We start from the raw sequence: 22,338 nt of genomic DNA on the forward strand, positions 1-22,338 counted from the left end.
ATGTGGAAAAACAGCAAGTGTAAATGTCATGTGAAAGAGAGAGGGGTAATTTGAGGAGGGATGGCATTGCGGATGCTTCTAGAAGCTCAACGCACAGCAGTTTTATATTCCTGGCGGGATTCCCCGCCATCGCCCGGCGTTCGGTCCCAGGTGGCGCGGCGCTGGCGTGACCTCACCTGCTATGAATCTCTGAAATGAGAGAATTATGGAGGAATGTGCAAACACACACAGGCTGGAGATGAGCGTGATAAGTAGAAGGAAGGAGTGCGACTGAACGGTTCCACTGCAACAAACAACAAATTGTGTTTTTATAGATTTGCCATGACTTTTTTTTTGGACGGTGCATCACACAAATGAGCTCCATTTAAAAAATGCAGTAGAAGAAAAAAAAAAATTCAATCTATATTTATACCATAATTACAGTCTTTCAAAATGCATGAGTAGAGCACCATACAGTACATCACAAATTTTCATTTGGAGACGACAGAGCACATTTCAGGTTAATTCAATTCAAAATGAAGTTTTGAGCTAAAAAGTCAGGGGACCGTGACTGTGGTGGACCACTATAGGGGTCTTATCAGAATATGAATGATCTCATTGTCTCTGTCAGGAATTGTTTGGATTTTGCAGTTATGAGTCACCTGATTTTCCAAAGATAAATATATTGTTTAATAAATCATTTGAAAGTAGCATATGAGAGCTTTTCATAATATTAAATCGGAAAAAACATTCCAATCAAACTACCATTCTACCACTACTACCATTCAAAAGCTTGTCAGTTTATTTTTATTTTTTTAAATAAATACTTCTATTCAGATCATGTGACCCTGAAGACTGGAGTAATGATGCTGAAAATTCAGCTTTTAGTATTTTTTTTTTTTTTTTATCAAACGATGCTGCCTTGGTGAGCATAAGAGACTTTTACACATTTATCTATCTGCTCTGATCCCTTCGATATGACGACACGCTGAGCTTCCAGAAAAGCTATGAACCCCAGAGCTCTCCATGTTGTCATTTATGTTCATTTGAGTCTATTCATGTCCATTGTGACGAGTCGGCTGCCTCCCCTTTATTATCATCACCACCCCGTCCCGTATTCGCCGCCCTTCACCAGGGTCCTGACGGGAGTGGGTGTCTGAGAGGAGGGGAGCTGAAACAGCCAGGGCTGGCGGCGTGTGATGAGGCGCACCTGATGTGAATGGAGCCTCATCACCGCCGCCGTTTAAATGCCGAGCGCGCCTCTCCTCGGGAGACCGGTCTCTTCCCCGTGCATGCACGCTGGTGTCCTCGTGGGTCCAGGAAGGGAGCGCCGAGAAAGGATACTGCCGCACCAGTTACGGCTGACGGGCCAGGATGGCGGGCCGTTTAATCCCCCAGAAGCTCCGGGGGCCAAGGAGTAGGACGAAGCCGCTGGAAGAAGCCGCCGCCACTCGCTCCCGGACCCGAGAGCGCGTGCGGCCACCGGACTCCGCCCCTTCCCTGGACCCTTCCCTTCCGAACACTGCCCTCCTTCACGAACCCCGCAGCACGGCGAGGACACCAGATCCCTTGTTTATTTTGGACACTTTTCCCCCTTGGACACTATTTTGATTATTATTGTTTAATAAAAACCTCTCCGAGGCCTGACGCCACACCCACTGTGTCTGTCGTTTGCTCCTCCCGCCACACCATATATCGCTCGGATGATGCTGGCCTAATGACTGGAGCTCTACAGGGCCTCAATCTGCCTGTTTCGCATCTCAGAAGAACTCCATGCTAACAACAGACCTCTCTGATGCGGTCACCCCATCATCCGCCGCTATAAGGCCCTTTGTGTGATTTAGGACAGCCTGTGTTCACCAATTCAATCATGAGCAATTCACAGCACCACATGAGTCTAGTCACTTTAAAATGAAGCAATGGTGAGAAGTGTTTGCTATATGTACAGTTGTGAACATATACTACACTAAACAAAATTGGCCTAAAACCAATTTTCTACACTGATTTTCACTTAGAAATTGCTTCTAAATTTCACAATTACAAAGAAACTGCAAGTATCACATAGAATTAAATTTTGAGGTAAAAAATATGAAATAGTATTTTCTTGTAAAACACACCGCAATAAACTTTGTCTTATTTACAACCTTTGAAAAATCTTTTTTTACATAGTAGAAAATCACCTTAAGTCTTTTGTTGATATAACATGATTCAATCAAAAATGTTGAATCTTGTTACGGAGTAATTTAATCATTTCAGGGAAGGATTATTATATTTCTTTAAAACTAAATCAATTAAAAAAAATATATAGATCTTGTTAATTTAAATAAAATAAACATTAACTGATATAGAATAACATTTCTCATGTATTAAAAAAAGAAATAAAACTGAAATAAAAACAATATAACAATATAATATATTTAAAAAAATAACAAAAATTATACAAAATTACTGAAAATGTCAAATAAAACTTAAAATACTAATAAAAACTACAATAGTATCTCCATGATACTAAATGAACAGTTTCAGATAAAATAAAAGAAACTTTGTAATGTCACGCTTTATTAGATCCCTGTAAGAAAATGATCCTTGCATGTTTTTCCACTTCACGAGCACATTTTAGTGAAAACCATGCACAGCGTTGACTGAAATGTCTGATTTATTCCTGTGGGATGTCTCCTCACCTCTCTCTCTCCTGCTCCAGCAGGTTGGTGAAATCATCGCTTTTGTTCATGAAGTCGACGTGTTTGCGCTTTTCGCTGTCCAGTTCGGTGACGGTGCGTCGGTGGCATTTCTCAGCTAAGAGCAGCTGCTCTAACATACGTCTGTACGTGTCACGGTGCTTCTCCTCCAAACGGTCCAGCTTTAGAGACAGAATGATTATCGCCATCATAAACTGCTTGCACTGGCCCAACAGTATGTCAATTCAGGTTTTAGAGATTAATGCGGCAGTGTTCCTCACCTCTATCATAGGGATCTCGTAGACATCGTCTCTAATCAAGTCTCCGCTGGTCATCAGACTGTCTCTCTGCAGAGCTTGAAGAGGTTTGACAGGAACCGCAGATCCGTAATGAGCCTCCAGAACTTCAGGTCGTGTTCTCTCAGACTGCAGCATGTGGATAATGTCTTCACGGGCCTAAAGGATACGATCACTGCTTTACTGTGGTACCATAGTGCTTTGATATGTTACTGAATGTTTATCATATTCAAATACCACAGTATTTCCATGACACATGCCATAGTATCCTATGTTTTAAGAATACATACTACAATGAAACATTTTTGATGTTGAAACAATTTTCTACACCAGTTTGTAGAAGAAGATTTGCAAAAACAATTGGAACACATTGAATTAAACTAAATTATAAATATTTTCTTGAAAAACATTCTACAATAATCTTGTTAATCCAAAAAAAAAAAAAGTGTAATGTACCTTTTAAAAACTTCCCTAAGCATTTGTCGTTTGCTGAATCAATTGTCATTCTGTTTAAAAACATGATAAAAATTAATTAGCTTTAATAAAAATTCAAATAGGTGCAAACGGTTACATCCTTGTTGAGCACCAGCAGAGGGAGCCGTATGCTTCCTTTAAACCTGGACACTAACAACTGTATGACATTGGCTGTGTGAAGACCATCACACTATCATACTTTTACAATTTCCTCACTATATCATATGTATACTGTGTGCAGTATGCACATTTCTGTATGCACAGAATATTCAAACTACCTACACTACTGTTCAAAAGTGCAGGGTTGGTTCAGGGTTTTTGGTTAAAAAAAAGTCTCTTCTGCTCACCAAGGCTGCATTATTTTAAATTGTTATATATATATATATATATATTACAATTTAAAAGAAAACTTTTCTATTTGAATACATTTTTGAAAGATCATTTCTGTGATGCAAATCTGAATTTTCATCATCATTACTGTCTTCAGTGTCACATGATCTTCAGAAATCATTCTAATATGCTGATTTGCTGCATAAGAAACATTTCAGATTATCATCAATGTTGAAAACAGCTGTGCTGCTTCAAATATTTGTGTTAACAGTTTTTCTTTTAAGATTTTTGATGAACAAAGAAACTTTTTTGTGACATTATGGCGTAACTGTCATGTTTTAACAATTTAATGCATCCCTGCTGAATGGAAGTATATAAAAAAATCGAAATGACCCCAAACTTATGAATGGTAGTGCCAAAATGTCTAGTACCTAATGTTCAATAACCAAAATATCCAGTACCTAATCAGATCATACTGTATTTATGCTAGTGCCCCAACAAAACCATGACCCTCAATACAATAACTCAAAACATTACAATATACTCAGTTTGTTTTGTAAAATCATAATATATTATTATGGAATAGTGCATAAAGAGTCATAATCCTTCTGGCATCTTATTTAATTCCTTTTTGAATGACAGTGATGCTTTTCAAAGATTATTGGAGTATGGTTTACAAGAAAATACTATTTCAGTCTTTCTACTTCAAAATGTCATGTTTAATTCACTGTTACTTGCCATTTCTTTGTCATTATTTGTGAAAACTGTTTTAAAGAAAGTCCTACATCAAATTAGTCTTGTCATCATGCAGTCAAACCTCACCTGAACTTCTCCCTCCATGACTCCCAGCAGATTGATGAGATCTTCTTTGGAGAGGTCCATCAGTTGGGTTCTCCTCTGCTGCATCTCACGAGGCTTCTGAGGCTTATGCAAAGTCCCAGATACATCCTTCTCCTCACTGCTCTCTTTTTCCTCCTGAGCTTTGCTTTTCTTCTTCATCAGCTCTTGTTTGCTTCTCTCTTTCTCAGTTTTAGCGAGCGGCTTCAGTGGTCTGTTCTCTGACCCCTCCATATCGCTGCTCCTGGACCTCATCTTCACCTGCAGGTGCAAACAAAGATGAACATCATCCACAGATACACCAGAGACAATCTCCTGAAAATATCACACAGGTAGAACAATAAATCATCTGATAGCTTTCAGCACACTGCAAAGTTGTGTTCTTCCTCTGTATCTTTGTCTTATTTTCTTGGACAAATATCTAAACATTCCTAAAACAAGACACATTTATTTGAGAAGTAAAATAACTCTGCCAAATGGGAAATAAAAATAGGTTTACCTTTGAATTAATTTAATTTTTAAGACCCCATTGGCACATCCAAGATATAGATGCATTTGTTTCTTCATCAGAACATAGTTGGAGAAATGGATGCTCTGCAGTGAATGGGTGCCGTCAGAATGAGAGTCCAAACAGCTGATAAAAGCATCACAATAATCCATACCACTCCAGTCCATCAGTTAACATTTTGTGAAGCCAAAAGCTATGTGTTTGTAAGAAACAAACGTTCATTAAGACATTTAACTTTAAACCATTGCTTCTGGACAAAATACAAACCCATAATCCAAAAATACAGTAAAAAAGACCATCTGCTGTTGTCTCTCACATCAAAATCCAGCCACACAATTGTTTAGAATTGTTTTCACATGTAAACGTTGCTTGATCTGTTTTGTTTCTTTTCTCTTGATTCAGACGAGACAACTTCTTCACTGGAGGAAGTGTATTAAGGATTATGTACCATATATTTTAGGTGGAATTTGAAAATGTTTCAATGATGGATTTGTTTCTTCTCAAACATGCAGCTTTTGTTTTCAAGACGTTAACTGATGGACTGGAGTGGTGTGGTTTATTGTGATGTTTTATCAGCTGTTTGGACTCTCATTCTGACGGCACCCATTCACTGCAGAGCATCCATTGGTGAGCAAGTGATGTATTGCTACATTTCTCCAAATCTGTTCAGATGAAGAAACAAACTCATCTACATCTTGAATGGCCTGAGGATGAGTAAATGTTCAGCAAATTTGACAAAAACGCTTTAGAAAACTGAGTCGAACTTTTAGCCAATCAGCAGTAAGGGGCGTGTCTACTCGTGATGTGGAGGAGAGAGTGTTCAGTGAACAGCCGAGCCGAGCGACAGAAAGATAGAGAAACAATCAGATAAAAAACAAAAGAGGAAAACGTCTGCGGAACGATAAGGCAAGAAGTAGGACCCGTGTAAATATCAGATCAGCTTTCCAGCGCTGGAGAGAGCTCAAGGAGCGGAAGGCCGAGGTTGCTTTGGTTCTTCTCAATAGGTTAGTAACACCGTGTCTACACCGCATGCAGCGAGCCGCAACAGCTAAAATCTGCCTACACTGGACATGATAAAGCGACCGTTGAAAATCATTTGAAATTTGTATCAACACGTTTGTCATTACTGATTATAATGACTTCTATAGTATTTTGGCACGCCGCTCACTACCGGTGTAGACACAGTGTAACATTGGTTTTGCTTTGTTTCACAGAACTAATTGTTGTCTGTGTTGCGTAGATTACGTATGTGTGGGGCGGAGCTATCAAAATAGGGGCGAGACCCTTTTGGGTTAGGGGCGTGTTTGTTTTGCTGATTTCAAATATCAACACTGGCTTCCAGAAATCACTTACCCCACCTTTAAGTCATTTTGCATCTCAACTTAATGTATCTTGACTTGAAAAAAAAAAAAAAATGCTGAGGAGCAATATAATTTTTTGCTGTGCATCTGATTTTTAGTTATTTGCAACTGTACAATATATAATGGATTTACATGGTCAACGTACTTGCAATTATATATGCCCAAAAAATCATGCAGTTGCCAGGTTTTATAGTAATTTAACACCTTTTTTACAGTGTATGTTTCAAGTGAAGTAAAAAGCAACCACTTGTGGACCCTTTCCTACAAAAGACTCTCATATCAAATGTCTGCAGTCTTAAACTCTGAGCCAACTCTTGATATTTTAATATGTAGTTTGCCCTTGTAGCTAATCTGCAACAGCCTCATTTCTCATGTTCCCATGTGCAGATTTAAGAGGGGGATTTCCCTGAGAGTGAGAGAGCGAGAGAGAGAGAGAGGGATGTAATGAGCGCTGAGCTCAACGATGACATCAGGATTTTTGATAAAGTGCGTACGTGCTGCCTCCCGTATGATCTCACACCCAATCTATCTGGCCTGATCCAGCACTGCCCTCAGAGTATCTCAGAGAGAGCTCCGCTCCAATCCCACACATCTCTCACCATCCACATTCCCATCAGAACGGAGTCTGGATGAAACTGCAGAAGATCAGAGTGCTTAATGAAACTTATTATTAAAACAAGATGTTCAGTTCACTATGCTGAATTAGATCATAAAGGCCCCACATTTGAGGAACAGTATGAGAACAAGTCAAATCGGAATGAAGCTTTTTCAAACTATTAATTCATACAGCTCTTTTCGAGTGCATGCCACTCTAACTATTATTATACAGGTACATCTCAAAAAATGTGAATATCGTGAAAAAGGTCAGTATTTTTTGTCATTCATTTCAGAAAGTGAAACTCATATATTATATCGATTCATTACACATAGAGTGAAATATTTCAAGCCTTTATTTCTTGAAATTGTGATGATTATGGCTTACAGATAATTAAAACCCAAAATTCAGTGTCTCAGAAAATTTGAATATTACATAGATCAATAAAAAAAGGATATTTTATACAGAAATGTCAGGCTTCTGAAAAGTATGTTCATTTCTATGCACTCAATACTTGGTTGGGCCTACTTTTGCATGAATTACTGCATCAATGCGGCGTGGCATGGAGGCAATCAGCCTGTGGCACTGCTGAGGTGTAATGGAAGTGAAGTGACATTCAGCCAAGTATGGTGACCCATACTCGGAATTCGTGCTCTGCATTTAACCCATCCAACGTGCACACACAGCAGTGAACACACACACCGTGAACACACACCCGGAGCAGTGGGCAGCCATTTTATGCTGCAGCGCCCAGGGGGGAGTTGGGGGTTCGGTGCCTTGCTCAAGGGCACCTCAGTCGTGGTATTGAGGGTGGAGAGAGCGCTGGACATTCACTCCCCCCACCTACAATTCCTGCCGGCCGGAGACTCGAACCCGCAACCTTCGGATTACAAGTCCGACTCTCTAACCATTAGGCCACGACTTCCCAACCCCAGGTTGCTTTGATAGCAGTCTTCAGGTCATCTGCATTGTTGGGTCTGGTGTCTCTCATCTTCCTCTTGATAATACCAATACAGATTCTCTATGGGGTTCAGGTCAGGCGAGTTTGCTGGCCAATCAAGCACAGTAACACCACAGTCACTGAACCAGCTTTCGGTACCTTTGGCAGTGTGAGCAGGTGCCAAGTCCTGCTGGAAAATTAAATCAGCATCTCCATAAAGCTTGTCAGCAGAAGGAAGCATGAAGTGCTCTAAAATTTCCTGGTAGATGGTTGCGTTGAATGTGGACTTCAGAAAACACAGTGGACCAACACCAGCAGATGACATGGCAGCCCAAATCATCACTGACTGTGGAAACTTCACACTGGACTTCAAGCAACATGGATTCTGTGCCTCTCCACTCTTCCTCCAGACTCTGGGACCTTGATTTCCAAATGAAATGCAAAATTTACTTTCATCTGAAAAGAGGACTTTGGACCACGGAGCAACAGTCCAGTTCTTTTCCTCCACAGCCCAGGTAAGACGCTTCTGACGTTGTTTCGGTTTCAGAAGTGGCTTGGTAGCCCTTACACTGAATTCATGAAAAAAATTAAGTTAAGTGAATTGTCAGGTTCACTTAACTTATTTTTTAAAATTATTATTTACTTGATAATTTTAAGGCAACGGGTTTCCTCCATTTTTATAAGTTAAGTCAACTTATCACTTTTTACAGTGTACCAGGGCCCAAGAGAAATCACCACCTCAGGACCATCTCTCGGAGCGAGTCAACAGAACCGTTAAGACCATGATTGCATCCTTTGTAGGTGAAAGCCATCGTGACACTGCCACAGTAAAGCCTGTATGATAGTTACTCACTAGGGGTAAAGATGTAAAAAAGGTCATTATATATGAATGACTACCATGCCTAAATGTTTGTTTATTCTTTTATGAGTAAGAGATGTTGATTTTGAAATATGATATTAATATGATACAGATAGATAGACAGACAGACAGACAGACTTAATTCAATATACTGATCTGAATAATCTAAAAGAATAAATAATATAAACACTAATAGTCAATATCTTAATCTCAGCCGTTTGAACAAAGTTTGGAGTGACTCTGATGAAAGCAGCAAGTAACCAAAGATGGGAAAACCCTGGCAGACGAATTGTTGCAGAAAGTATTTGTGTTATTAATAGAAGCGTGTTGCGCAGTTGCGGCCATGGGAGTGTTTTCATTTTGATGGTGACTTTGACTTGTTGTGCTTCTGTTATGACATTCAATCGCAGTCCAAAATAGCAATGACAACACTTGTACACACATAAACGTTCATTATGTCCTCTATGATGAAATCCAAAAATATACAGAAGCTGTTGACAGATTGATGCCGTCCCAAACAGTAATTTAGATGAGCGTTCGATCTGTTGGAGTTTTTCACAAACCTCAATTCTCTAACTCCAGACGGGTGTATTTTTAACTTTGATTATGCCCGAGAGATTCGGGGTGACCTTAGCTCTGTTATTATTGGAGATGGAGGCAGCTGGGAGATATAAATGAGAGTTTGTCTTATATTTACACTGAGAATATGCACCTCGCTCCTGAAGAGCTCCCCGGGTGCTTCACGCAGCTGCTCCTTGCTGAAATGAGCAGTATTTATAGCGAGAGACACACTTGTGCACAGGAGACACCAGAAACACGCACACTTCATCCACCAATCCGATCGAGGATGTTTAACTTCCCAGCTATCGGTTCTGTTACACGCATGTCTCCTGGGGAATTTAAACGGCCAAATGCCATCAATGAATGCTGGTTAGTTGCAGCTCCTGTGATAATTAATTCCTCAGATTCTCGGGGTATTTTCAGCGGAGGTGGGCAAGCATGAGTGGCACTTTGTTTATGCACATTCTTTGTTGGCATAACAGTACAGCTAATCTGGGATCACAAAAACCGGTTCATACCAACCATGCATATTTCAAAAAATTAAATGTAAAAAATAAATTAAACTATTTTTTTATTTAAAAAAATAATCTATTACAAAAAAAAATTAAAAAACAAACAAATATGGTTTAGTATTATTTATGTACTTATATTTATTAACGTTTTGAATGAGCTTTTATTTACTTAATTTTTTTGTTTTGGTTAATTTTGTTTTTAGTTACATTATTTTGTCCTTTTTTATAAATAGTTTTTATATCAGTTAGTAATTTTAATATTTTAACTGAAGCTTATTTCAGTTTCATGCCAAGGCTTCTCATTTTTGTTTAATGTTTTTTAGCTAATATTTATATTTAATTTTTTCAAGCTATTTTTTTTATTTGTTTTTTGTTTGTTTATTCATTCAATATTTATATATTTTTTTATTTCTTTTTATTTCAGTTTAAGGGGTTTTTTTTATTGGTAAGTAAAAAATTTTGACAAACTTATTTCTGTTAGAAGCCAAGGCAATAATTCAATTTTTCATTTTTTTAAAGGGGTCATATGATGCGATTTCAAGTTTTTCTTTCTCTTTGGTGTGCATCAAGCTGTTTGTGCACAGATAAGATCCCTGAAGTTGCAAAGACTAAAGTCTCAAAACCAAAGAGATATTATTAAATGATATAAGTTAAGACTCTGCCACACTCCCTAAAACGGCTCATTTAAACACGCCCCCACATGTCTACGTCACGGTGTGGGGAGATTTGCAAACCACCGCCCAAATGTAAACGCAATGAAAGAAGCCTTTTTATCAGAGTGTTGAGATTTTTGGAATGCACATTAGCTCATGTAGAACTGTTTATGGACCAGATAAAATTTAATTTATCCCTCTGACTCATCCTTTTATTGAAAAAATATTTAAAGGCTGATATGTTATAATTTTATTTTTTAAAATGGTCAAAACTTTATTTGAATATTTAGTACGTCAGTAGATAGCATGTTATGAATGATTTTTGTTAGTTTAAAATCTGCCATGATATTTTAATGTTTTATTTCACTATTAATACAAATAAAAAGTGCATAGTGCTGCTAATTTTATTTGATGGCTTTTGTCATAAAACTTGGTAAAATTATTTCAGTGTGTGTGTATCAGTACTTTTTAAAATATTTCCAGCAAATTTTAATAACGCCATATATAACAGTTTGGATTGATACACAATACGGTGAGGGGCATAACATTTCCGTCACACGCTTGAGGTATTCGGCCAATCACAACTCACTGGATAGCTGGCCAATCAGAGCACTTCTCGCTTCACAGAACGATGAGCTTTGTGAAAATCGACGTGTTTCAGAAAGGCAGGGCTACACAACAATAATGTACAGTAGCTATGTGGAAAATAACCTTTGAACCTTAAACCACATAAACACATTGCATTACACCAAATACACAAAATAATGTTCTTTTTAACAACATCATATGACCCCTTTAAGTTTTCATCTAATATTTATTAGCTAAATGTAAATGTAATATTTGACTTTATTTCAGCTTTATTACAATTAACAAAAATATTTCAACACTGACATGCACTAGTAGAACTGCCACTAAAATATACAAGAATGCTTTTGTAGTTTTTATTATTTATTTTTTTAAATACTTATAAATTGTGCTTATTTTTTTTATTTCAGTTTTAGTTTCATTTCAGTTAGTCATTTTAATATTTTAAGTTAAACTTATTTCAGTAATATGCCAATAAGGCAACATTTCTAATTTTGGTTTAAGTTTTCATCTATTATTTCATTTTATTTATTTTTATTTCAAATAACAAAAATGCTTGTTTGTTCATGAATGGATGCATGTACAGGTGCATCTCAATAAATTAGAATGTTGTGAAAAAGTTCTTTTTTTCTTGTAATTTATTTCAAAAAATGAACTTTCATATATTTTAGATTCATTGCAGTAAAGTAAGACATTTCAAAAGTTTTTTTTGTTTTAATTTTGATGATTAGAGCTTACAGCTCATGAAAGTCAAAAATCAGTATCTCAAAATATTTGAATATTTACATTTGAGTTTCAATTATGACCATCTCTACAGTATATATTCCGGGTATTTCTTATTCTTTGAAACCACAATAATGGAGAAGACTGCTGACATGGCAATGATCCAGAAGATGAACATTGACGCCCTCCACAAAGAGGGTAAGTCACAGAGGGTCATTACTGGAAGGTGTGGCTGTTTACAGAGTGCTGTATCAAAGCATATTAAATGCAAAGTTGACTGGAAGGAAGAAATTGGGTAGGAAAAGTTGCACAAGCAACAGGGATGACTGCAAGCTTGAGAATACTGTCAAGAAAAGCCCATTCAAACACTTGGGAGAGGTTCACAAGGAGTGGACTGAAGCTGGAGTCAGTGTATCAAGAGTCTCCACGCTCAGACGTCTTCAGGAAAAGGGCTACCAAGCCACTTCTGAACCAGAGACAACATCAGAAGCGTCTTACCTGGGCTGTGGAGGAAAAGAACTGGACTGTTGCTCAGTGGTCCAAAGTCCTCTCTTCAGATGAAAGTAAATTTTGCATTTCATTTGGAAATCAAGGTCCCAGAGTCTGGAGGAAGACTGGAGAGGCACAGAATCCATGTTGCTTGAAGTCCAGTGTGAAGTTTCCACAGTCAGTGATGATTTGGGCTGCCATGTCATCTGCTGGTGTTGGTCCACTGTGTTTTCTGAAGTCCACAGTCAACGCAGCCATCTACCAGGAAATTTTAGAGCACTTCATGCTTCCTTCTGCTGACAAGCTTTATGGAGATGCTGATTTCATTTTCCAGCAGGACTTGGCACCTGCCCACACTGCCAAAGGTACCAAGAGCTGGTTCAATGACCATGGTGTTACTGTGCTTGATTGGCCAGCAAACTCGCCTGACCTGAACCCCATAGAGAATCTATATTGGTATTATCAAGAGGAAGATGAGAGACACCAGACCCAACAATGCAGATGACCTGAAGGCTGCTATCAAAGCAACCTGGGCTTCCATACCACCTCAGCAGTGCCACAAACTGATCACCTTTTTTTGGTCTTATGAAGTATTCTAATTTGTTGAGATAGTGAATTGGTGGGTTTTTGTTAAATGTGAGCCTAAATCATCACAATTAAAAGAACCAAAGACTTAAACTACTTCAGTCTGTGTGCACTGAATTTATTTAATACACAATTTTGAGTTGAATTGCTGAAATAAATGAACTTTTCTTATTTTTTTATTGAGATGCACCTGTGTTTATTTATTCATTCACTTACATATTTTTTAACCATAACAACAGCACTGGCATGCACTAGTAAAACCATGCACCATTGAAATAAACAGAAATGCAAACAGACTTTCTCAAGGTATCACAGACCTCTTTGGTTTCAACCCCATCAACCGCAACCAGATAACCAGTGTTAAACGACATAATGGCAGGTGGTAACAGTTGTGTAAATATTTCCTCCCCCATCCTCCACCACACAGAGAGACGGTCCTGAACTCACACAGACACACAGACATATCCAGTTCTGGAGGAAAACGTCAGAGTTTGTCTCAGCCGTGTGAAGGCTGGAGGACTGTGACTAAATAAGGGCAGAGAAACTCTCACATTGACGAAACGTCTGGCACAAACTGACGCGCTGCGCTTGTGTTGATCATATGATTGCCAAAATTAAGCTCATCATACGGTCATTAGTTAACACATCAGACAAACACAACTATCTGTACCGGTCCTCTCTGAGAGAGAAAAATAGATTGACCTTGCTTTATTTTAAGAAAAATATCTAAAAAATAATCCCTGGAAAGTTATTAACACATTAAATTAAATGTCTTAAATATTTAATTTCTTTCTCAATGAGAGCAACAACTGAATGCAAAAGACTTACTGAAGTGGCCTTTTTCTCAAATGTTTCTTCTAAGGGAGAGAAAACTGGAGATGTGCCTCCTCTAAAGATCAGTAGCAGCTCAGATCACTATGAGACATTGCTGTCCACATTAATGCATTTCATTTTATGCCGCAATTACATTTTAATGAGTTGTTTAGACTTGTTTTTCAGTTGAAATGTCTACAAATCCTTAAAACAAGATACAAATAATGCATCTTGAATATGCCAGATTTGTATACATTAAACAAGTAGAAGAATCTGCCAAGTGCAGTAAGACCAAATACACTCTCTGAAGTCTTAATATTGTGCAATGCAATTAGGATTTTTAGATATTTTAACTGGAAAGTTAAATTAAAATGCTTGTTAAAAGTAACTGTCAAATCTATGTATTGGTATTACTCCCAAGGCATTCATTTTATAGCTCTGTAATGCTACATTCATTTTAATGAATCGTCTTGACTAGCTTTCCACTTCTAAAAGTTCTTAAAACAAGATACATGTACATTAAGACTTAATTTTAAGGAATGCATCTTAAATATGCCAGATTTTGTTTTTTACACTTAAAACAAGTTCAGTAAGACAAAATACTGAAAATAACTCTTTATACTGAATTAAATGTAATTATGTTAAAGATTTTTGGATATTCTAATTGGAAAATTGAACTTAAAAAAAAAAAAAAAAAAACTAAGAGAGTAAGATTTTTACACGCAGTCAAATTTCTGTCCATTTTTATTGCTCTCAACACATTTTAGACAAAGTTGATGCTGAAATGAGTGTAACAGAATGCAGTTTCGCCAATATCAAAGTATTCTCCTCCTCTGTATGTTAACCGTGCACTCTTCCCTATACAACTCATGCATGCCCCTACAACATTCATGCATCAGACAAAACACTTCCTGTGACGGCACAAGCTCTGACCATATGCCATTTCCTCCTGTACTGAGCTGTAGAGTGAGCCGCTAAAAATACCCATATCACAAGTGCAAGTATACCCATATTCACAAGTGTGAAAGAATGCACTTAAAGTCAGTCAACATCAAATATAACTGAACTATATTCACTATCTTAACAAACATTCCTGATCTGATTGAATGATCCATTAATTCAAGTTATTCAAATGGCTATTGAAATCTGATAAAAAATGTAAATGCGCACCTTGGATCCAATGCAAGTTGCAGATAATGCATGTGACAAATGCATTTTAAACTATGTTTATGTGGTCCAGTGATATGGAGGGAAAAGAAAACAAAAACACAAACACATCTGACTATTGTAAGGAAGTGCTCAAATTCATTCAGTCATTCAACAAGCATGTGGGCGATGGCATGATGAGGACCACAGCCTTAATCTAATAAATGTGACCTGATGTCACCCTACATGGGAAGGAGAGAGTGTGTGAGAGAGAGACAGAGGACAGAGATAGGTTTAAGAGTGCATATAAAAATAGGAATAATAAACTACAGCCTAGTTTAAAATGGCACATGATGAAAATGTGGAGTTTCGCTTTATGTGAGAGTTCATGAGGACTCTCATACTGTACTTTATGATGGTCACGCAGTATACTACTGTACTGAAATTTGCCTCTTTTCTCATCTCTGTGTCTCTCTAGCCCACTGTCCTGAATACTGTGTAAGAAGTCAAATAAAGTCAGTCATTATAGAAAAATAAACACCGATAGAATGAACAAGACTTCTGTCTTTACACAATTATGTATAAATGTAACAGAATGTAGCAGCTTCTGTGGAAGATGCAGGCTGTAATAAAGCAATAAGACACCATGGTCTACAGTGAAGTTATAACAGCTAAGGGGCATTGTAAGGCACGACGTGGACTTATTCCATATACGTTGCAAGGTTTCACAAAATAAAACAAAGCAAATAAAATGTAATGATATTCATAAAAACATTCTCCTGCCAAACAATGTAGTTCCTCAGAAACAATTGTGATTGCAACAAAAAAAAAAATAGTAGAAAGTCATAAATAGAATTACAGGACGAATGATTGGGCAAACAAATGGATGGATGGAAATGGAACGATAGATAGAACAATAGATGGATGAATGAATGGAAGGAACGATAAAACGATGGATGGATGGACCGATGAACAACTGAATGGATGGACTGATGGATAGAAGGAAAGAACAATAGATGGATGGATGGATGGATGGATGGATGGATGGATGGATGGATGGATGGATGGATGGATGGATGGAACAATGGAATGACAGATAGAAAAATACATGGATGGATGGATGGAACGAAAGAATGATAGACAGAAAAACAGATACAACGGATGGATGGATGGCTAGGACGATGAATGTAGATGAAACAACAGAATGATAGATAAACAATAGAAGCGATGGATGGATGGATGGAAGAAACAAAATGATGACTGGATGGATAGAAAAATAAATGAATAAAATGATAGAATGCTAAATGGGTGAATGGATGATGGATGAATGTAGATGGAATGACAGAATGGTAGAACAAAAGATGGATGGAGGGATGGATGGATGAAACAATAGAACAGGTAGACAGAGAATCATCAACTTTGAAAAAAATGAATTATTTGTATATTTTGCAGTCCACTACAAAAAAAAAAAAAAAAAAAACCTTTAGACAGTTAGCAAACTGTGCTGAGTTCAGTGAAAATATCTTGAATTCACCACAAGGCGATTAGAGTAAGAAATTTTGGTCTCAGGATAGGGATTTGGAAATAAACACTAAGCCAAATTTGTGCAATAGCACAAGTCAAGTCAACATCATAATAATAAAAACTAAAAATCCTGAAATTGTCAGAAACAGACGGCACTGAGAATGACCCACGGTCAGCAAAGACTGCGGCGGTGATGCACTATGACATGCCTTTCTCAGGAATAGCTCTGCTATCCGGAACATTCTTTCCATTGCACAAACGGCTCCTTCAAAATCACCTCCTTCAGAAAGACATCTGCTGACCCAGAATGAGAAACACTCGATGTGTAATGACTTCAGTGTTAGCTTCATACACGCTTTGGGAGTCGTTTATATCACAGCGATCTCCTTTGTCCTGCACGGCTGTGATTGATGAGCAAACGTTACTGATAAGCATGTTTTCATATGGCCGTATGGTTCTGCTCCGATCGCCGGTCACAGTGGACGAATGACCAGATAAACAGATGCCTTTCTGATGCGAGGAAGGTGATGTCATTTCCTGTACATTAAAACTGAGGATGGAGGAAATAAGTTAAAGTGATGAAACTCTCGTATCACACTAACAATATTTATAATGATACTTTACCCCCCTCAGGTCATCCAAGATGTAGATGAGTTTGTTTTTTCATAGCAACAGATTAGGAGAAATTCAGCATTCCACTACTAGCTCATCAGTGAATCTTCTGCAGTGAATGGGTGCCGTCAGAATGAGAGTCCAAACAGCTGATAGAAACAACACAAACTTCTGTCCAAAATACCAATCCATAATCCTTTCGTTTGAATTGAAAAACATCTCATTGATGGATCTGCTTCTTCCAAACATGCAGATATTCACTTCACAAGACACAAGAGTGGTGTGGATTATTGTGATGTTTTTATCAGCTGTTTGGACTCTCATTCTGACGGCACCCATTCACTGCAGAGCATCCATTGCTGAGCAGCTGATGTAATGCTACATTTCTCCAAATCTGTTCCCATGAAGAAACAAACTCTTCTACATCTTGCATGGCCTGAGGGTGAGCACATTTTCAGCTGATTTTTATTTTTTCGGGTGAACTGTTCCTTTGAATGTACTCAAATCACTTTGGATTAAAGAATAAACTAAACATCAAATTAGTAATTAGTACTATGTCACAACAAATCCATCAGAAAAAAAGATATCCATGATTTCTGCTTTGGAAGAGTTCAAAAAAAGCACAAAGCCACGAGCGACCCCAGATCTCTCAGCGTCTGCAGTAATGCTTTTGGCTCGCCGCCATATTTTTTTCTGACAATAGGTGTGGGCTGCAGCAGAGAGATGATCTCACCGCAGAGCCTGCTTTGGCTGTAATGATATAATGTTAATTCTGTGTCCCACGACTGTGTCATTTTTAGAGACACACACCCTTCCTGAAGGAGTGAAGACTGACGCTATACAGCCTTGAGTACTAACAGGTGAAGAGTTGAACATTTTATACATGCCCAATGTCACAGCTCATATCCAACAACTCCTTTAAAAACAAACACACTTCCCTATTTTATAATGGACCGCTGGCAGACTTATTCTTACATGCCATTAAGACGCCGATTCCTATGGGTATAAAATATGACTACTATATCACTATATCAACTAACTACCCTTGTGGAAGTACCATGGTAAAGTGATGATAACCAAAGGATTACACTAGCGTTCAAACGTTTTAAGGATTTAAAAAATATATTTTTTTAAATTTTAAAAGAAGTCTCTTGCTCACCAAGACTAAATTTATTCAATCAAAAATTCAAATGCTCAAGAAACATTTCTGATTATTATCAATGTTGAAAACAGTTGTGCGGCATCATAATTGTTTGGAAACCATGATACGTTTTTTTTTCTATGAAAGCAAAGTTTTTTGATGAAAAGAACAGCATTTATTTGAAACAAACCTTTTGTAATATTAGAATTGTCTTTACGGTCACTTTTGATACATTTAATGCAAATAAAAGTACGAATTTTCTTTAAAAGTTAAGAAATCTTCAACTTTTGAATAGTAGTGTATCATATTTTGATATTTACAGTACATTGTACTCAAAGAAACTGCAAAGAATAGCATGGTACAGTACAAGCCCAAACACATTGTGATGCCATTTTACTCTGATATATACTATGGTACTCAATGATAACCTTATTCATATAACAAGATATTACCATGTGCATTGGTCATGCCATGGTCCTTTACACATACTTTCATGAGACTTAAAAAAAAACTATGGTACTACCATGTTACATGTTATTACCATGGTACTTTGATATACTATAGTACTGAATGATTCATATTTGATGTATTTACAGAGTTCTCCAAGTACTTTAACAAATACTTTAGCATGTACTTTTTCGTAAGCGCATGTTTTAGTAAACTCAATCAACAGCGATGCTAGTTGACATTTCGAACCTACATGCTTTGTTAAAAATAAACTAAACATTTTAATTAACTAAACAAACCACAAACAAATGGCCTCTGTTTTGTTGTCATGACGACGGCACGGCCTGACGGTACGAGCATAAGCTTGTTGTTGTTTCTCACATGGCGGTGCAGAATTGGAGCGCTGATGTCATGCACCGTGTCTTATCTCTGCGCGTCAGGTCATTAGTTCAGACGCTAACTGCGGCCCATGATTCAACACTGGGCCGCTCATTCCTGCGGGCATGAAAGAAATCAGGCACGTTTGTTTTTACAAACCGCTGCCACACCATTTCCAAGTGTCCATAAACACAAACCATGGTATTGCATGGTGCCTCCACATTATGACAGCTCATTATTTGCAAAATGCATTGTGAGTCTAAACACAGGCAACTCTTCTCTTTCTGCTCACCCACATGTGGACTTCCTCCACAAACCTGAAATGTTTAGACAGACCCTAAAGTCCAGAGAGAATATTAAGTCACACAGGCTGATTTAAGACATCATCTCTGTCACTGACGACTTCAAAGTGCTGTAGCGCTGCCAGCCGGCTCCCATGGGCCCGTGTCAGAAGAACTCCTTCAGTAGGAATCGCTAAGTGCAATCTGACGAAGCGCTTCCTGAAAGCTGCCCTTACTCACAATGAAGTCAGAGACAAGCAAATTTCTCAGTTGCATGGTCACCATGCACATAAACACAAATAAAACTAGATACTTCCTGCAAAACTCGCGAGTGGCTGTTGCAATATGGTTGGTAAAGTGTTTTTTTAATTGTTTAATCTATTTGCCAGGTGGTTTTTACTAGACCAAGTTAAAAAATTCCACCTTCAATGTAAATCTTAAGGATTTTTTAACTTCAAAAATCATAAAAAATTAAAAATCATAAATCAACAAGGCAAACGGGATGTCGTCACACTATATGGAGTAAGTTGGCACAAAAAAACCTGTTATAAGCTTCTCAGCTAAATTAAAACAGTAAAAAACAAATCATAAAATAATGAACAAAAAAGAAAAAAAGTGAAAATGTACAAAGAAACACAAAAACATACAGAAATAAAGTATCATACAGTAACTGTAAATTTATATATATATACACACACATTCATTTAGTCATTTAGCAGATGCTTTTATCCAAAGCAACTTACAAATGAGGACAATGGAAGCAATCAAAACAACAAAAGAGCAATGATGTGCAAGTGCTATGACAAGTCTCAATTAGCTTAATGCAGTACACGTAGCAAGTTTTTATATTTTTATTATATAATAAATAAGAAAACAGATAAAAAAAGAATAGAGCAAGCTAGTTTTAGAGGCCTTTTTTGCTTGTAATATATATTTTCTTTTTTTAATTTTTAGTTTATTATTTGCAATTTACATGTTTATATAGATTACATATTTCATTACACACACACACTTATGTATTTTTGTGTGTACATCTATTAATCGATTTATACATGTATACAGTTATGTGTGTATATATATATATTAAATACACACACACATAAATAACTATGTATATATACAATATAGCAACAGGTTTACAAAAACCACCACTCAATTCTTCCATTAAAAGCATAATAACTATTCAAATATTGATGATAAAAACTTTTTTTAGAAGTACACAACATACCTTTTTGAGCTACAGGTATCCGTTCACAGGTGACTTTGTGTCAAAGTCAGCGGAGACTTCAAAATCGTGTCAAAAGAAACGTCCACTTTAATGTCCATCTGTTCCTGGAATAAACCATCACAAAGACGCTCCTTCTTGTGGTCCGGTCTTTAGGTTGTCTTCTGTTCCTACAGAGACTGTCCGAGCACTAGCAGTCTGTGAGATCTGTATTGTCCTCTATCCAAGTCTGAGCGAGCAGACTGACTGAGAAAAGAGAGAGAGAAAGAATGACCAATAAGAAGGGAGGCAGAGATGGCCAGATCTGGTTGATATGAATCCGACTCACTTCTTTTGCCTATTCAGTGTCCTGGATGAGTGAGAGACGGTACGCAGAGACAGTTTAGAGCGTCTGGAGAGACCCCTCACTCCTTTATGTCCTGACCCGTGAAGCTCTGTGTTGACTAAGAGCTAATTTTAACTCATGCGCTCAGTCTCTCGTAGCGTTTAGCAGCTGAGGGGGATGAAACAGACGTCTGTGAACCCTGCTGACAGCTGGACCACGGTATTCTGCCAAATGAGGAAAAGACTGTCATAACTACCCAAGCAGTTGCTGGGATAGAAATGAACTTTCTGTGTCAGGTAGATCAAACACTGGTGGCTGAAGGGAAACAGTGTAAGGACAAAAACTAATATTTGAGAGCATATCAGAGTGAATCTGTCAAGATATATCCAGGTCACATTGATTTCACCCCATCTTTTGTAACATTATAAATGTCTTTACTGTCACTTTTCAATGTAATGCATCCTTGCTGAATAAAAACAACCTTACTGCCTGAAAAGAGTCAAAGCATTGAAAATCCCCATTTCCACCATCTGGGCAATAATTAAGAGGTTACAATCAACTAAAGATGTTACAAATCTGCCTGGAAGAGGACATGTGCCTATATCGTCTTAATGCACGCTGAGAAGGAGAGTTTGAGTGGCCACAGCTGGAGAATTGTAGAGATTAGTTGAGTCTTGGGGTCAGAAACCTAAAAAAATATATATATCACCTACATCACCACATGTTGTTCGGGAGGTTTTCAAGAAAAATTCTCCTCACTCATCCAAAAACAAACTCCAGCATATTCAGTTGTCAGACACGACTGAAATTTCAAATGGGACTGGCTTCTATGGTCAGATGAAACTGAAAAAAGAGCTTTTTAGCAGCAAACCCACCAGATGAGTTTAGTACAAACAGGGATAAAAAAAGTACCCCATGTCCACGGTTAAATATACCGCTGGATGTTTAATGTTGTGGGTCTGTTTTTCTGCCAGAGGTCCTGAACATCTTGTTTAGACACATGGCATCATGGATTCTATCAAACACCAACAGATAAAAAATCAAAACCTGACTGCCTCTGTTAGAAATCTTATAATGGGCCATGTTTGGATCTTCCACCAGGAGAACAATCCAAAACAAATATCAAAATAAACACAAAAATGGGTCACTGAGCACAAAATGAATCTTTTACCGTGGCTGTCCCTGTCCTCTGACCTGAACCCTGTAGAAAATGAGAGAGGTGAACTGAAGAGAAGTAGTACTAACATGGAGTTGTGAATCTGAAGGATCTGGAGAGATTCTGTATGAAGACAATGGTCTCTGATCTCTTGTCAGGTGTTCTCCAAACTCTTCAGGCATTACAGGAGAAAACTCAGAGCTGTTATCTAGGGAAAAAGACGTTGCAATAATTGGGTACCAATAATTGTGGCCAACATGAACTAGAGAAAGCATTTTTTTCACAATGAGATTTCCCCCCACTTTCAATTGTTTAACTTCACTGA

General features: G+C 37.7%; 1 protein-coding gene across 3 annotated transcripts in view; it reads right to left on the reverse strand.

The window, feature by feature from the left end:
- The window catches only part of LOC306879894 (filamin-A-interacting protein 1-like), a 33,034-nt gene extending 12,057 nt beyond the window's left edge, over positions 1 to 20,977 (reverse strand). For 2 of the 3 annotated variants that reach the window (XM_079433129.1, XM_079433127.1), the window contains exons 1-4: positions 20,536 to 20,977; positions 4,580 to 4,855; positions 2,939 to 3,112; positions 2,661 to 2,839 (exon numbers count right to left, since the gene is read on the reverse strand). In XM_079433129.1, the coding sequence (XP_079289255.1) occupies positions 2,661 to 2,839; positions 2,939 to 3,112; positions 4,580 to 4,849 (623 nt within the window). In that variant the 5' untranslated portion in view covers positions 4,850 to 4,855; positions 20,536 to 20,977. The remainder of the gene's footprint in view (positions 1 to 2,660; positions 2,840 to 2,938; positions 3,113 to 4,579; positions 4,856 to 20,535) is intronic. The other variant, XM_079433128.1, reaches the window with a different exon arrangement.
- Between the last annotated feature and the right edge of the window lie 1,361 nt (positions 20,978 to 22,338).

This window comes from Barbus barbus (genome assembly GCF_936440315.1).
Source record: "Barbus barbus genome assembly, chromosome: 14".
In the NCBI taxonomy this organism is placed as follows: Eukaryota; Metazoa; Chordata; class Actinopteri; order Cypriniformes; family Cyprinidae; genus Barbus; species Barbus barbus.